The sequence below is a fragment of the Dunckerocampus dactyliophorus genome, chromosome 3 (genome assembly GCF_027744805.1).
Source record: "Dunckerocampus dactyliophorus isolate RoL2022-P2 chromosome 3, RoL_Ddac_1.1, whole genome shotgun sequence".
Taxonomy (NCBI): domain Eukaryota; kingdom Metazoa; phylum Chordata; class Actinopteri; order Syngnathiformes; family Syngnathidae; genus Dunckerocampus; species Dunckerocampus dactyliophorus.
This window is the reverse complement of record NC_072821.1, coordinates 35,783,874-35,800,441: the sequence shown is the minus strand read 5'-3', so window position 1 is coordinate 35,800,441 and position 16,568 is coordinate 35,783,874. Positions and strand designations below refer to the sequence as shown.

Sequence of the window (16,568 nt, the reverse complement as noted above, 5' to 3'; positions counted from 1 at the left end):
TAGCTCTACTTGCCACATCCTGTTGCCACAAACAAGATGGCGTCGTTGTTAAATCGATGTTACTACGTTAGCTTTCCACAGTACACGTACAAGTACAGTATAAACACATTATTAATTCTTCGTGTCAGGATTAACTCAGGTTAAGCTTCTCGGGCTAGCTTAAGTTGCTAGCTGCAACAAGAAATAGACGCGGAAGTTAGCAACACATGCTACGTGTTATTGTGTGTGAAAATGTGTAAAGTACAAATGCTGAGAGCGTTGGTGAATCAGCGACTAACTGCGGCCGTTGAAGAAATATTTGTAGTGTTGGAAAGAACGATAGCAGAGTACGAGGAGGAACTTTCTCGAACAAAAGAGGAGAACGAGCGACAACGTCAACTACTGGACGCTGTTTTCAAGAAGCCTCATGATGTGCCACACAGAGCAGGTTTGAATGAAGTCGTTTAGTGGTTAACATTTAATCACATTTTCTTATTAGCCCACAGGTAAAAAAAAAAAAAAAATGGTGGAATGGCAGGCAATTTCATTTTAATTTAGGAGTGTAGTTGAAAGACAAAATCGTGACAATATGTCTTATTTATTTTGGACATGTAAAGTAAATGCAAAGTACATATTGTTGAGTGGCTGTTTTGTTCCAGTCATGTGCTCTGCCAGTTGTGTCCAAAGTGCAGTCTCATGCAAAAAAAGAAAAGAAAAAGAAAACAAACAAAAATAATACAACAGCAAAAATTGAAAAATCAATAGTAATTTTACAAGAATGAATTCTAAATAAGTTGTAATCTAACAAAAATGGCATCATTTTACGAGAATAAAGTTGTGATATATTGTTGTTAGTTGAAATATTGAGGAAAAAAGACATTTTTTTAAAGTCATAATATTATGAGAAACAAGCACCAACTAATAAAGTTGTAATTTTTGGAAAATTAGGTTGCCAAAAAAGTTATAAGTTTAGAAGAAAAAAGTATTATGGGAATAAAGTCATAATATTACGAGAAGAAAATTTGCAAAAAGAAAGTTGAAATAGTTTAAAATAAATAAATAAACAGCTGTAATGTTATGAGAATAAAGTCGTATTCTGACGAGAATAAAAGTAGTAAAATAAACGTAATATTATGATAAAAATAATGGCATTGTAGTAGAATGAAGTTGAAATAAGAAAGACATGATTTTTAAAAAAGTTGTTATATTATGAGAAACAAACAAAACACAGAGGTTAGGGGTGGGGACAAATTATAATATGGTAATGAAGTTATAATATTACAAAAGAAAATTTACAAAGATTATTTAAGAAGAAAGTTGAAATATTTGGAAAATGCAAAACAAAAAAAAAACAGCAAAAATGGGGAGAAAAAGAGGAAAGTTGATAGTTGAAGTTGGTAATAATAAAAGGCTTTTTCAACTTTTTGAGAATGCTGAAATGCAGTTTTTTGTTGAAATATATATAACTGTATAAAATTTTCAAGCCAGGGACCAATTTCGCGTATTATAACTAATGTGCCCTAAAATCGGGGGTACTTTTGTTACAGCTCTACACACAGTGGCTTTCCCTATATTGTCTGCTTGCATATATAGGAATATATAGGAAGGTCCCTTTAGCAATTAATTGGAGGGTAACGCACAAATGTCACTCTGATGTGAAGGCATGTACGGGGTGTGTGATATTGGACATGGATTCCTGGAGGTTATTATTCAAGTTATAGAGCTTGACGAAAAACGGTAACATGTGTATGTCTTCTTGTGTCCAGCAGGTGTCAGTGAAGAAGCTCTTTCACCAGAGCAGAAGGCCTGGTACTCCAGGATAGATCAGGAGGAGTCCCATCCCCCCCACATTAAAGAGGAAGAGGTGGACCACAGTTTCAATCAGGAAGGAGAAGGGCTTCAGGAGCCCCCAGTGATGCGTGTCATCGTGAAGAGTGAAGATGATGAAGACAAAGATGAAAGTGAGGGGAATAGACAAATGGAGCCGTCAAGCAGCAGCTCAACTCAACACATAACAGAAGCTGATGGAGACCACTGTGGAAGATCACAAGCAGACTTAGCTCCACTATCAGATAGTGATGACACAACGTCACACTCTCCTGACACTGATGATGAAGACTCGAAAGCTGATATGACATGCCAAACTGTCAACACACACTTTAAATGCTCTCAATGTGACAAAAGATTTGGCAAGAAGAGAAATCTGAAACGACACATGAGATGTCACACATCAGAGAAACCATTCATGTGCTCGGATTGTGGTAAAACATTCTCTATAAAGGGACATTTGATAAGACACACAAGAACGCACACTGGAGAGAAACCATTTGTTTGCTCAGTTTGTTGCCAAACATTCTCTCGCAAGGCATCTTTGATCATACACACAAGAACACACACCGGGGAGAAACCTTTTGCCTGCTCAGTGTGCAGTAAAAGATTTACTCATCGCTCGACTTGGATCAGACACACACGGACGCACACGGGAGAAAAACCATATGCTTGCTCTGTCTGTAATAAAAGATTCTCTCAAAACGAATATTTGATAGCGCACAAAAGGACACACACGGGAGAGAAACCGTTTCCCTGCGCCGTCTGCCATACATATTTTCGTGATCGTTCAGCATTGAGTAATCACATGAGAAGACACACCGATGAGAAGCCGTTTTCCTGCACTACGTGTAACACAAGTTTTCGGGATCGCTCATCGTTGAGGAAGCACATAAAAACACACACCGACAAAAGTATTTAGTAATACAGGTGCTCCTCCTTTTATGACATTCCGTGTTGCATCATTTTGTGCTTAGAAACGCCCTCCTGGTGGAAGAATACGCAGGCAGAATAACACATAGTTGAGTCACTAGAGTGAGGAAGGACGTCTCGTTTGGTCTTTTTAATTTAACTTTTTTTCCCCTTCATGGCATCTCCCAAGGGTGAGGCAGGAGTCTGATTTTAGTGTGTCAAAGAAAAGGAAAGTGAAAAGTGAAGTGACATTTGACATCGTAAGACGCTCAGTTGAGAAGTGGAAAAATCAACACTGGCTGCATTCCCCGTTCAAGCCGCTCGAACGCGCCAACCATCACGAAGGATTTAGATGGTATCCTTGGAAATGTGAAAGGATCTGCTCCTTTAGACATAGACAGTGCCAGCTAAGCAGTGTAGTGGTCTCATAATTGAGACTTCCTCCTCGCAGTTAGTCTGTCTCTCCCTCCCTTGTTCATTGAAGTATAATTTAAGCATAAGTTCTGGCACACACACAAGCATGTGGTAAATTGAAGCTGGGGGATGCTGGTATGCTAAAGGTGGTTTGCTATGATATGTTGTGATGTATGAACATAGTTTTTGTCCTCCTGTGTTTTCTTGCTGAAAATAGGTGACTGCATAACATAAAATGTATCATGATGTGTGTTGCGATTCTTCCTGTGTCCTTGCTGAAGATTTGGCTGAAGGTTTGCCTGCTGGTAATAAAACAACTCCTGAGTCCACTTTTCCAGTGGAATGAAACAATTTTGGGGGCGAGATGAGGGTTATTGAAACGATAGCCTCAGACATTTATGAATACAACAATATATAAGAGAGATTTGAATTGATTTGAGTTTTTTATTTGACATTTAATGTGGTAATTACAGGAGTTTTCTAAATGTTAATTTGTTTGAAAATGTATACTTTGAAACAATATTTTGTCCCAGTTTATTTTTTATTTATTTTCGAGCCAAGTACAATATTATAGTATTTCCGTCCGTATTTCTCACATGGTTTATGTGAAATGTCCTCCAATTGTGCATTTGACATTTAATGCAAACAAAACGTCATACTGCGGAAATGCGCATGCGTCGGTCGCCATTTTAGACTACTATTTAAAGGTCGCAACGAAAGGCTTGAGGAAATAAGTTAGCGAGACGACCACTTTGTGACCGCGTTTGTTGTCTTTTCTCCAAACATTCCGTGTAAGTGAGCAGACATCGTCCATTACTGCTAAGACAAAAATTGTCCCAGAGTCATTTTGAAGCTTCTCGGGCTAGCTTAGCCTGCGAGTTGCTAACAAAGAGACGCTGAAGTTAGCAACACATACTGCGCACGCGTGGGTCGCCATTTTGGGCTACGCGATTTTTACCGCTTGAGCCTGTTAGCTGCACACAAAGAGACGCGGAAGTTGTCCACACATCGCCAAGCAGAGATCGACTGTGAGTCTAACGTGTTGTGTGAATATGTGTAAAGTCCGAATGCTGAGAGCGTTGGTGAATCAGCGACTAACTGCGGCTGTTGAAGAAATATTTGTAGTGTTGGAAAGAACGATAGCAGAGTACGAGGAGGAACTTTCTCAAACAAAAGAGGAGAACGAGCGACAACGTCAACTATTGGACGCTGTTTCCAAGAAGCCTCAATATTTGTTGCAGAGAACGGGTTTGTTCACTTCTTCTTTTATCAATATTCTTGTCCACTCGCATGAAATATGAAAATGTGAAGACCAGTCGAAAAACTGCAAAACAACCATTAAACTGAAATAGGCTGTTCATTAGCTTGGCGTGCTTGATGCCAGTGTTTCCACGAGGTTAATGGGAATGGTGCTTCAGGTGGTGAAGATGGCTTCACGGAGGGCATCCATGATGTCAGTTTTTGTAAACTTCCCTTGCCATTCATCCCCAAATGTTCTCAATTGGATTTAGATCAGGGGAACACGCAGGATGGTCCAAAAGAGTGAGCTGAAGAAGTCCTTTGTCATGCGGGCCTTCTCTGACAGATGGCTCTGATGGTTGTTGGACTGCACTCGGCACCAGTAACAACCTTCATTTGGGCCCAGGATGGGCCTGTTTCATGACGAACAGCCAATGGGATCCTCCGGCTCAGGTTCATTTTTTGGGCCTAACGCTTGACATTTTTGCTCCATAACCCTCAGGACGTTTGAAGAAGTTTCAAACGACTGTCTTACTGAGTCAAACCTCAGCAGCCATGGCATGCTACGAGAGGCCTTGCTTATGCAGCTCGACAATCCCACCGCGATCAAAGAGAGGAAGCTTTTTTGCCATTAAGAGTTAATGACAGTGTGAATACCTCACACTAAATCACATTCAATGCACATTTTTGCCAACATTTTTCCTTTTTAAGGCTGTGCTCTTAAACTTTTCCGCCTATTTCACTTTAATGCTTAGTTGCAATAAATTGCCAACTGTATTGATAGCTTGTGGTCTGAAGGGTCAAGTCAATAAAAGGAAAGGAGTTTCTCATCGTTAACTTAAAGGAATTGCATCCAAATGGAGTCCACTTACCTGGCTGCAACCAGAAGAGGCGTGGTTGATTCAGTCTCATCAATCTCATCCCATTCATACAGACACCGTCGATAACACGACTCATCCAAAGTATGTTTGTTTTCTTGCGTTCTGCAGAAGTCGGTGAAGATCTTCCCCCTTGCCCCCTTTACATTAAGAAGGAAGAGGAGCCCCAGCCCCCTCGCATTAAAGTGGAAGAGAAGGAGCCACAGCCCCCTCACATTAAAGAGGAAGAACACCCAGAGCGAGAGCATTTTGAAGGACTGGAGGAGTTCTCTGTGAATGGTGTTCCTCTGAAGCATGAAGAAGAAGCTGATGGATCCCACTGTGGAGGATCACAAGCAGACAACCTCTTAGCTCCACTATCAGATGGCGACACGTCATACTGTCCTGACACTGATGATGACAACTCTAAAGCTGATACGGCTTGTCACACTGACAACACACGCTTTAAATGCTCTCACTGTGACAAAACTTTTAATTCCTGTTGTTGTCCCCAAAGACAGATCAGAAGGCGCACCAAAGAGAAACCATTCATGTGCTCAGTTTGTGGAAAAAGATTTTCTCATAAGCCGCATTGGCAAGAACACACAAGAATACACACTGGGGAGAAACCTTTTGCCTGCTCAGTGTGTGGTAAAAGATTCACTCATCGGTCAAATTGGATGAGACACACACGAACGCACACATTAGAAAAAACTTATGCCTGCTCAGTCTGTAATAAAAGTTTCTCCCTAAATGAATATTTGATAGTACACAAAAGAACACACATGAGAGAGACACCATATGGCTGCACTACTTGTGGTAGAGGATTTTTTAAGAAGTCACGTTTGGAAGAACACACACGAACGCATACCGGAGAAAAACCTTTTGTCTGCTCAGTTTGTGGCAGTAGATTCAGTTATCGGTCAAATTGGTTGAGACACACGCGAACGCACACGCAAGAAAAACCCTACGCATGCTCAGTCTGTAATAAAAGTTTCTCTCAAAATGAATATTTGGTAGTACACCAAAAAACACACACGGGAGAGAAATTGTTTGCTTGCCCGGTCTGCCATATGTATGCTCATGATCGTTCAGCATTGAGTACTCACATGAAAACACACACGACCGACGGCGTTCAGTTTAATACTGATGATGTTGATCCCTGAGGGTACATTCAATGCTCACACTGTTGTGTAAAGACTGTGTTGCATGCATTAAGACACACACATGCATGCGGTGACTGGAAGCTGGAGGATGTTTGTATGCTAATGGTGGTTTGCTAGCTTACTTTCTTAAATATATTACTTTCTTCATAAAATTTGTATTGCAAATGAATAAATACTTGTAAATAATTTGTTTTTCTTGTGGAGTGTGTGTGTATACAAATTTTGCAAAGGCTGAATCGAGGCAACTGGACTCGTGTGTGCTTGCTGAAGACATTTCACCTTTCATCCAAACGGCTTCAGTTCTACATTTTTTCGTGTGGAGTCTCCTTATTTATGTCTCTGGTGGGTATGGTTGTTTTTGATGCTTGACGTGGTTGGTGAACTGTGAAACTGCATAAAAAACTGTAGGTTGTTTGCTAATCTCAGGGGTGTCCTACGTGCAGCCCGAAGGCCATTTGTGGCCTGCAGCTGTTTTCTTATTGGCCTTCAGCACATTCGAAAAGTATAACTAGAAAACTTAAGAAAAAAACATAAAATGGAAAAATCTGTAATTTTAGAAGAATAAGGTCAAAATATTAAAATAAAATAGTTGTAATTAATGAAAAAAAAACAATTTAATGAGAATAAATTCTTAATATGAAGAAAAATGTCATTTAAGTACCATAGATTAAAAAAAGTCAAGTTGATATAGTTGGAAAATGAACAAAAAAACAAAATTTAATTTATTTTACAAGAATAAAGGCAAAATATTAAGAGAAGATATTGTAATGAGGAAATGTCACAATTTTACAAGAATAAACTTGTGATATGATGAGAAAAAAATGTCATTTTAGTAGCATAGTTTTTTTTCCTTTTTTCCCCCTTTTTTCCCCTTTAGTAGCATATAGTTTAAATATTAAAATAAAGAAAGTTTATATAGTTGGAAAATTAAAATATTTTTTTTCCCAAAAATTAAAGTATACTAATGACAAAAAACCTCACAATTACTGTAGAATAAACTTGAAATACTATGTGAACAAAAATGTCATTTTAGCATAACATAAATATTAAAGAAAAATTCTGTGGTGTTTGCCCCCTTCCTGATTTCTTTTTTTTTTGCATAATTTGTCCCACTTAAATGTTTCAGATCATCAAACATGTTTTATATTAGTCAATGACAACACAGCTGAACACAAAATGCAGTTTGTAAATTAAACTTTTTATCATTAAGGAAGAAAAAAAATCTGAACCCTCACTGGAAAAACAGGAGGACACCACTGGTCTATATGATGGATGGTAAAACAACTCGTTAAAGCCCACTTTTCGCATGGAATGAGACAATTTTGGGGGGGGTGGTTATCAGAACATGATGGGAGGTGATGGCACATTTTAACTAATTAAGACGTTTAGGAATAAAACAATATAAAAGAAAGCAAGACTTGAATTGCTTTTTATTTTTTATTTGACATTTAATTTGGTCATGAGAGGGGTAGTCCAGGCTTTTATTTGTTTAGTACAAATGAATCAACAACTGCTTGCATTCCTATTTTTTACACAGATTATGTGATCATGCAAATGTCCTCCAATTGTGAAATGACCCAATTATGACATTACAGAAATCCCACTGAAGCCTTCAAGCTTCCATCAACATCCAAGATTTGTGCTGAAACAAAACGTCACACTGGGCAAATGCGCATGCGTTGGTCGCCATTTTGGAGTAGCGAAAGGCTTGAAAACAAAGTTAGCAAGACGATGAGATTGTGTGTCCGCGTTTGTTCTGTATTCTCTTCATATCCCACTTACGCGAGTAGACACCGTTGATTAAAAGTAAATTTTAAAAAGACAAAACTTGTTTCAGCGTCTCTCAGAAGCTTCTCAGGCTATCTTAGCCTGCTAGCTGCTAAAAGCGAGACGCGGAAGTTAGCAATCCATACTGCGCATGCGTGGGACGCCATTTTGGACTACTGTTTTAGAGTAAAACGACAACCTTGCCACTCTGTGTCAGCTCGGCAGCCGAACACGTCGATAGGCAGAGATCGAGTGTGAATGTAAAGTATTTGTGACTGTGTGAAAATGTGTAAAGTACAAATGCTGAGAGCGTTGGTGAACCAGCGACTAAGTGCGGCTGTAGAAGAAATATTAGTCGTGTTCGAAAGAACTATAGCAGAGTACGAGGAGGAACTTTCTCGAACAAAAGAAGAGAACGAGCGACAACGTCAACTACTGGACGCTGTTTTCAAGAAGCCTCAAGATGACCTAGAAGGTTGGTGCACTTAATTTATTATTATAATTTATCAAGAGCTTCTTTTAACACCTTACTGTCACTAACATTATTGTTATTTGTCTTATATGTCATTTTCAATGACTCCATATGTTTTGTGGTACATTCTTTAATTACGAAAACCACTGGATGTGTGTTTTGTATGTGTTAACAGTAAGGCCAATTGAGGTAGAGATTTGTGAGTCATGAACGAATTGCTCAAAACTCTTAAATCGTGATTCAAGTGTACTCGTCCGTGTTACCTCCCTCACTTACGGGTACCCGACAAAGACTTGGATTTCGTTGACGCATACATGCTCGAAGAAGGAGCTAGTTTCACTGGGTGACTCATGGGCACTCGATAAAGACTCAAGTTTCACTGACTCATAGGTGCTCGGGTAGCACCTGAGCTGTCAAGCTGTAGAAGTGAGTCACAATGAACGAAATTTATTTTGAAGAGGTCATATGCATTGACTTTTTAGAGAGGTTTATTTTGCAAAATATTTTGCACATAATTTCATAGAGATTTTAAGATTCAAGAGTTTTATTGTCATATGCATAGTAAAACAGGCAGTTATACCATGCAATGAAATTCTTATTCTGTTCATTCTCCCAAGAAAAGAAAGAAAACACAAGAAAAAGAATAAGAACATAAGAAACATATGTACCAATAAATTAAGCAACAACAACAACAGAAGAGACAATAATACAGATAAATAATACAAACAAACAAATAAATAAATAAATAGAGTTATGAGTGCGTGCGTGTGTTGCGTGCAGCGTGTGTGAGTGCTTTGTTGAGAAGCCTGATGGCCTGTGGGTAAAAGCTGTTTGCCAGTCTTGTGGTCCTGGACTTCAAACTCCTGTAGCGTCTGCCTGACGGTAGGAGTGTTGTGGATGTGTGCTGTCCTTGATGAGGTTGTGTGTTCTTCGTAGAACTCCAGATTTATAAATGTCTTGCAGTGAGGGGAGGGCTGCCCCAACAATGTTCTGTGAGGTCTTGATCACCCGCTGGAGTGCCTTCCTATCACGTGTTGTACAGTTACCGTACCAAACAGTGATGGAGGCTGTAAGGACACTTTCCATAGTGCATCTGTAGAAGCAACTGAGGATTGTGGTGGACATGCCAAATTTCCTCAGTCTTCTCAGGAAGTACAGTCTCCTTTGGGACTTCTTCATAATTTGTTGGGTGTTGTGAGACCAGGTGAGGTCCTCGCTGATGTGTGTGCCAAGGAACTTGAAGGTTTTCACCCTCTCCACCTCAGTCTCATCAATAAACAGGGGCTTATGCGGCTTCTTAATTTACTTTAATTTTGCAATATTATTTAGGCTATTTTTTTTATTTTTATTTGTATATTTGTAATGTACCATGAAACCTCTTGACCAGGGGTGTCCAAAGTGTATTATAATATATATAATTAAATATAATTATTATAAATATATATAATTATATATATTATTATAATATATATATTCTAAAAAAATACTCAACAGTAATGCAAAATAATACCATAATACAAAAATTTAAAAATTTGCAGTAATTTTACAAGAATAAAGTTTAAAATATTCAGATAAAAAAAGTTGTAATCAAACCCGAAAAAGTCATCATTTTATAAGAATAATGTCCTAATGTTATGTGGAAAATAACATTATAGTAGCATAAAGTTTGAATATTTAAGAAAAAACATTACTTTTTAATATGTGGAACAAACAAAGCAACTAATTAAGTTGTCATTTTTGGAAAATTAGGTTGTGGAAAAAGTTCCAATGTTACAAGAATAAAGTCAAAATGTTATGGGAATAAACTCACAATTACGAGAAGAAAACTTACCCGAAGAAAGTTGAAGTAGTTGGGAAATTAAACTAAATTATTTCAACTGAAGAAGAAAGTAGAAAATGTTGGGGGGGAAAAAACATCAGAAATGGGGGGGGAAAGCTGCAATTTTACGAGAATGATGCCAAAATATTAGAGAAAAAGTTGCAATATTACGAGAATAAACTTGTAATATTATAAGGAAATTTTAGTAGTGCAGAGGTGAAATATTAAAGAAAAAATCTTTTTTTAAAAAGTTGTAATATTACAAAAAAACAAACAAAATAAAGTTGTTGTTTTTGGAAAATTAGGTTGGGGATAAAGTTCTAATATGGGAATAAATAAAAATTCTGAAAATTATTTAAGAAGAAAGTTGAACTATTTGGGGAAAAAAACAAGCAAAAATGGGGGAATAAAGAGTGAAGTTGATATTACTGATAGGCTTTTTCACCGATATGACAAAGCTGAGATGCAGGTTTTTCTTGAAATGTATATATATAATTTCTTAGCATATCTACATGTGTTGCTTCATAAAATATCAAAGTGTCAAAGTTACTTCCTTTCTTTTTTCACCATGTGGCCCTCACTGGAAAAAGTTTGAACAGCCCTGCTCTTGTCAAAGTAAAAACTAACTGCAAATAATCCAAACAACAGTGCAACATTACTATAAGATTTAACAGTGCAGCATTATCATTATATAACATCCGGGAAAACAAGCTCACACAGTGGTTCAGTTTTCAATTATTCATCCATGACTCACACCTACACCCGTGGTGGGAGTCAGTGAAACTTGAGTCTTTGTCGACATCACTTACCCATGAGTCAGTGAAACTCGAGTCTTGGCCAGGCAGCAGTAATTCAGCTCAGGCAGGAAGATGTAAGTGGAGTTGATTTGAGGCAAGGCAAGGACCAGATCTGTTGCTTTTTCCCCCCAAGGCCTGCAATTACACTAATTGGTGCTGAGAATCTCAGGGTACACCTCACATTGCTAGCTTAGCGGTTAGCATGTGGCACCTTGTCTCCTCCTGCTTTCTCGTGCTTTATCGGTGTGTCGCAAGTTTAGCTATTCCTCATCCTCCACTGATTTAAAATAATAAATAAATAAATTAAAAGAGACACTGAGCAAGCGCTTGGCAACAGAGGTGAGGAAAAGCAAGGAACAGAGAGGCGTATCAGGAGAAAGTGGTCTTACTTTTAAGGAGAGAAGGGGAGATGGTTCCATAACAGAGGAGCCTGATAACTACCTGCCATTCCACTTTTTCCACAAATTCTTAGAGTGGCAGTATCTATAAATTCTGTGAATGCGGTGTTCTACTGGGTTGAAGGGCACTAGAAGCTCTTTTAAGATGCGCTGGTGTCTGACCGTGTAGTGCAAGAAGGAGAATTTTGAACTCAATTCCAAATTTTACAGCAGGGGTGTCAGACTTTTTCCCAGCGAGGGCCACAAATGAAAGGATTTTAATATTTTGTAAAGAGACACATGGCGATAATTTTTATATACTGGTATACATTCTTCCAATGATAAGAAAAATGACTTTTCCGATATAAGTGATAAATACAAACTCGCGGTGGCACATTGTATTGACGCATTGGCGCCTCATGTGTTCCACAGCATGTAGGGCCCTGCGTTAATGGAATCGTGGAATTGGCCAATAAAAACTGAATTTACTGTTGAACGTGGAATCTTGCAGAAATTGACATAATCTGAATGAAATGTTGTCATTGTGAGGAGAAGGAGCGTTCGTGTGGGGAAGTATTTACTCGGCTGACCGCTCAATCGTGACACAATCATTCCAAACATTAAACCGCCTCCTCCCGAACTAAACATGTTGAAATGCCGGTAAACACTGGCGCAAGTTGGCGGAACCTCCTCTTACAAAGCGTGAATGGAAGCTAGCAGTGTTAGTTTAGTTTAGCATGCTAGTGCAGTTGTGTGTGTGTGCGTGCGCGTGTGTGCATGGCTCGAGCTGGTTGAGTATATTTTCACCGCATTGTGTTTTACCGCTTTAATGAGTGCTTTACAATGCCAGGTGACGACGTGCAGGTTCTGCGTGAAAACAGACGAGAAGCACATTTATCCTTGCACCCAGTTCGTCATACAGACATTCTCAACACACACAGACTTCCGGTCTTCAAAATAAGAGTGCCGTTTGCCCCATGACGTCTATCTTTGTAAACAAAATAACAGTGTCATAAAAAATGGCTTACATATGCAGTTGGAATTGCAACGGTGATAACATCTTCCTTAATCACAAGCATGGGCATTACAGTTTAAAGATTTTGAAGCAATGTGTGCTGAGGCTGACATCCCATTAGAAAAGTTAGCCAAGCTACATCCATTTCTCAGTTATGGGGCAAAATTGTCCATTGATGCATTGCATCAATAAATATAAGAATTTTTGCATTTAATTAAGACATTTTATTCACTATGCTGGTGAAAGTAAGTGTAAAATGAGCAGATGTGGAGCAAGAGACCATAATATGCAAAGTTTGCAAAGCAGCGGTGATGGCAAAAGGTGGGAGCATGACATATTTGTTCTACCATCTCAAGCGCAAACACGTAGTGGAGTATGAAGAGTGTGTCATGAAGCGTGAGACAGAGTCAGCGAGCACATCTACACTTACCCAGTCAAAAATGCAAAATGCTTCGTTTGGTAGACACTAAATGCATTTGCTGTATTGCAGTTTGCTACCAATAAATAAATAAATACGCTTTACAATTTGAGACAAGTGTATTTACTATGGATTAAGGTTTGTAGCTTTTTATATAAGAGTCTGCTGAATTTAATTATATTGTCATATCGTGATACATCCCAAAAGTATTGTGATACATGCTAAGGTCCATATCGGCCAACCCTACATGTTATTAATATCAATGTCACTCTTTGCGCTTTTTTTCACCATTTTTGCTGTTCTCTTATAATTTTACAAATATTTCAACTTTCTTCTGAAATAATCTTTCTCATAATATTATGACTTTATTCCCATAATCTTTTGACTTTATTACATATTATAACTTTTTCCTCAACCTTATTTTCCCCAAATTACAACTTTATTTTGTTTTGTTTCTCATATCATGACTTAAAAAATAATGTATTTTTTCTTTAATATTTATTTAATATGCTGCTAAAGTGACATTATTTTTTTCTCATAATATTATGTGTATTCTCGTAAAATTGTGACTTTTTTTCTTGTTACAATACAACTTTTCCTCATAATATTTTGACTTTATTCACTGAAAATTACTTTTTTTTCCTTTTCTGCCATTTTCTGTTAATTATGGCTTTATTCCCATAATATTAACTGTTTCCACATCCTAGTTTTCCACAAATTACAACTTTGTTGTTTTGTTTGTTTCTCATAGTATGACTTCTTTTTTTCTTCAATAGTTCAAATTTATGCTACAAAAATGTTTTTTCCCCTCGTATTACATTATTCTCCAAAATTTACAACTTTTTCCTCATTAGATTACCGTACAACCTTTTTTCTCATTATCTCAATACTTTGACTTTATTCTTGTAAAATTACTGCAGATTTGTTTCCATTTTTGCTGTTTTCTTGTGAAATTATCTATTTTTTAGAATGTTCCGCGGGCCAATAAAGAAAAAAAAAATACCTGCAGGCAAAATACCTACATCACTGTTTTACAGGTAACCAGTGTAAGAACTATACTGAACCATACATGCACGAAATTTAGTTTATTTGTCGCCATCCTAGGCCAAATTTATATATTTTCTTTCTTACATCATTTATGTCACACATTCCTGGTATAGAGTCATTTTACTTCCAGAGTGGTTGCAACGTTAACTTTTGTTATCTGGGGGGAGGACTTGCTTGATGAAAGTGACTAAAAAGTTAAGTCAGTCAGTAAAAGGAATGGAGTAGCAGAGTCACACTTGATTCAGTCTCATCCATATCTTCCCAGTCATCCCATTCTATGACACAGCTCCTCCAAAGCATGTTTGTCTTCTTGTCCTGCAGATGTCAGTGAAGAACATCTGCCCTCTAAGCAGCACGACTGGAGCTCCATGACTGAGCAGGAGGAACCCCAGCCCCCACCCATTAAAGAGGAAGAGGGGGAACCAGAGCAAGAGCATCTTGAAGGACTGGAGGAGCTCCCAGTGATTGGTGTCCTCGTGAAGAGCGAGGATGAAGAAGATGATGCTGATGAAGACCACTGTGGAGGATCACAAGCAGACAACCTCTTAGCTCCGCTCTCAGATCAGGACGACACAACGTCACACTCTCCTGACACTGATGATGAAGACTCTAAAGCTGATATGACATGTCACACTGACAACACACACTTTAAATGCTCTCACTGTGACAAAACTTTTCATTCACGTTGTTATCTGAAAAGACACATGAGAACGCACACAGGAGAAAAACCGTTCATGTGCTCGGTTTGCGGTAAAAGATTTTCTCAGAAGCCACATTTGCAAGAACACGCAAGAATACACACTGGGGAGAAACCTTTTGCCTGCTCAGTGTGTGATAAAAGATTCACCCATAGGTCAACTTGGATAAGACACACAGGAACGCACGCGGGCGAAAAACCATATGCCTGCTCAGTCTGTAATAAAGAATTCTTTCAGAAGTCACTTTTGAAAGAACATGCAAAAATACACACTGCAGAGAAACCTTTTGCCTGCGCAGTGTGTGGCAAAGGATTCTTTGACAAGTCACACTTGAAAGAACACCTAAGAACACACACTGGGGATAAACCTTTCGCCTGCTCAGTTTGTCACCAAACATTTTCTCAAAAATCACACTTGAAAGAACACACAAGAATTCACACCGGGGAGAAACCTTTTGCTTGCTCAGTGTGTCACCAAACATTCTCTCAAAAGTCGTCTTTGCTAAAACACACAAGAATGCACTCTGGGGAGACACCTTTTGCCTGCACAGCGTGCGGCAAAAGATTCAGTCATCGGTCAACTTGGATGAGACACGCCAGAACACACACAGAAGAAAAACCATACGCCTGTTTAGCTTGTGGTAAAGGATTCTTTCAGAAGTCACATTTGGAAGAACACACAAGGACGCACACAGGAGAGAAACCTTTTTCCTGCTCAGTTTGTCGCCAAACATTCTCCCAGAAGTCATATTTAATAATACATGCAAGAACACATACTGGGGAGAAACCGTTTGTCTGCTCAGTGTGCGATAAAAGATTCAGTTATCGGTCAAATTGGTTGAGACACACAAGAACGCACACCGAGGAAAAACCGTACGCCTGCTCAGTTTGTAATAAACGTTTCTCTCAAAATGGATATTTGATAGCACACAAAAAAACACACAAGGGAGAGAAACACTATTTTCATGATCGTTCAGCATTGTCTACTCACGTTAAAACACACACTGGTGACAGTGTTCAATATAATATTGATGATATTGATCCCTGAAGGGTACATTCAATGTTCACGCTGTTCTGTACAGATTGTGCTACATGCATTAAGACACACGTGTGTGCGGAATTGAAGCTGGGGGATTCTTGTATGCTAACGGTGGTTTGCTATATGTTTTGATGTATGAACTGACTTTTAGTCCTCGTGTAATTTTTTTCTTACAATAGGTAACCGCGCAACATAATTTATCATGATGTGTATTGCAAGTCAATAAATCCTTGTCAATAACTTATTTTTCTTGTGGAGCTTTGTAACTTGTACAGTGCATGTGTGTTCCTGTTTGCTTGCTGAATGTTTCAATAACAATCCAGTAGGTTGTTTGCCTGCGTGGTGGTAAAACAAGGACACTTTACCTGTGGAATGAGACAATTTTGGGGGGGAGAGGTGTCAGATCGTTAGAAGCAAACTATTGGATGGCACATTTTTAATGATTTTAATGACATGAGACATTTATGATTTGAATTGCATTTATTTTTTAGTTTACATTTCATTTCGTCATCACAGGGGTATTCTCGGCGTTTAGTTGCTTGAAAAATATGTTTTAAATCATTTTCCAGTTTATTTTGATTTGGTCTCTGGACAAGTACAATTCACTTAAGCATTTTTTTTTCCGAAGGATTATATATTTTTATGCCTGGGATTCCAATTGTGGAATGACCCAACTATGATATTCCAGAAATCCCACCATCAACATTCAGGATTGGACAGTAACAA

General features: G+C 38.3%; 2 protein-coding genes across 8 annotated transcripts; both read left to right on the top strand.

The window, feature by feature from the left end:
• Window positions 1-35: 35 nt before the first annotated feature.
• On the top strand, window positions 36-6,504 carry LOC129178258 (oocyte zinc finger protein XlCOF6.1-like). Of its 7 annotated transcripts, none has more exons than XM_054770296.1 (4): window positions 36-427; window positions 1,746-4,160; window positions 4,258-4,380; window positions 5,361-5,923. In XM_054770296.1, the coding sequence occupies exons 1-2, from the start codon at window positions 232-234 to the stop codon at window positions 2,726-2,728; spliced, it is 1,179 nt and encodes a 392-aa protein (XP_054626271.1). In that variant the 5' UTR covers window positions 36-231; the 3' UTR covers window positions 2,729-4,160; window positions 4,258-4,380; window positions 5,361-5,923. The 7 variants fall into 7 exon arrangements, with proteins under 7 accessions (XP_054626271.1, XP_054626269.1, XP_054626267.1 ...); XM_054770294.1 differs by having other exon boundaries at window positions 4,246-4,380; XM_054770292.1 differs by having other exon boundaries at window positions 1,749-4,380; window positions 5,361-6,504.
• Window positions 6,505-8,197: 1,693 nt separating this feature from the next.
• On the top strand, window positions 8,198-16,069 carry LOC129178226 (zinc finger protein OZF-like). Its single transcript, XM_054770243.1, has 2 exons — window positions 8,198-8,636; window positions 14,428-16,069. Exons 1-2 carry the CDS (start codon window positions 8,447-8,449, stop codon window positions 15,849-15,851), a joined length of 1,614 nt encoding a protein of 537 aa, XP_054626218.1. The 5' UTR covers window positions 8,198-8,446; the 3' UTR covers window positions 15,852-16,069.
• The last annotated feature ends 499 nt before the right edge of the window (window positions 16,070-16,568 follow it).

What these genes read in the sequence shown, in the direction of transcription:
- LOC129178258 (XM_054770292.1), top strand. Translation starts at nt 4,185, where the DNA reads ATGTGTAAAGTCCGAATGCTGAGAGCGTTGGTGAATCAGCGACTAACT. An exon ending in ATATTTGTTGCAGAGAACGG is followed by an intron (nt 4,381 to 5,360) that starts GTTTGTTCACTT and finishes TGCGTTCTGCAG; the next exon opens with AAGTCGGTGAAGATCTTCCC.
- LOC129178226 (XM_054770243.1), top strand. Translation starts at nt 8,447, where the DNA reads ATGTGTAAAGTACAAATGCTGAGAGCGTTGGTGAACCAGCGACTAAGT. An exon ending in GCCTCAAGATGACCTAGAAG is followed by an intron (nt 8,637 to 14,427) that starts GTTGGTGCACTT and finishes CTTGTCCTGCAG; the next exon opens with ATGTCAGTGAAGAACATCTG.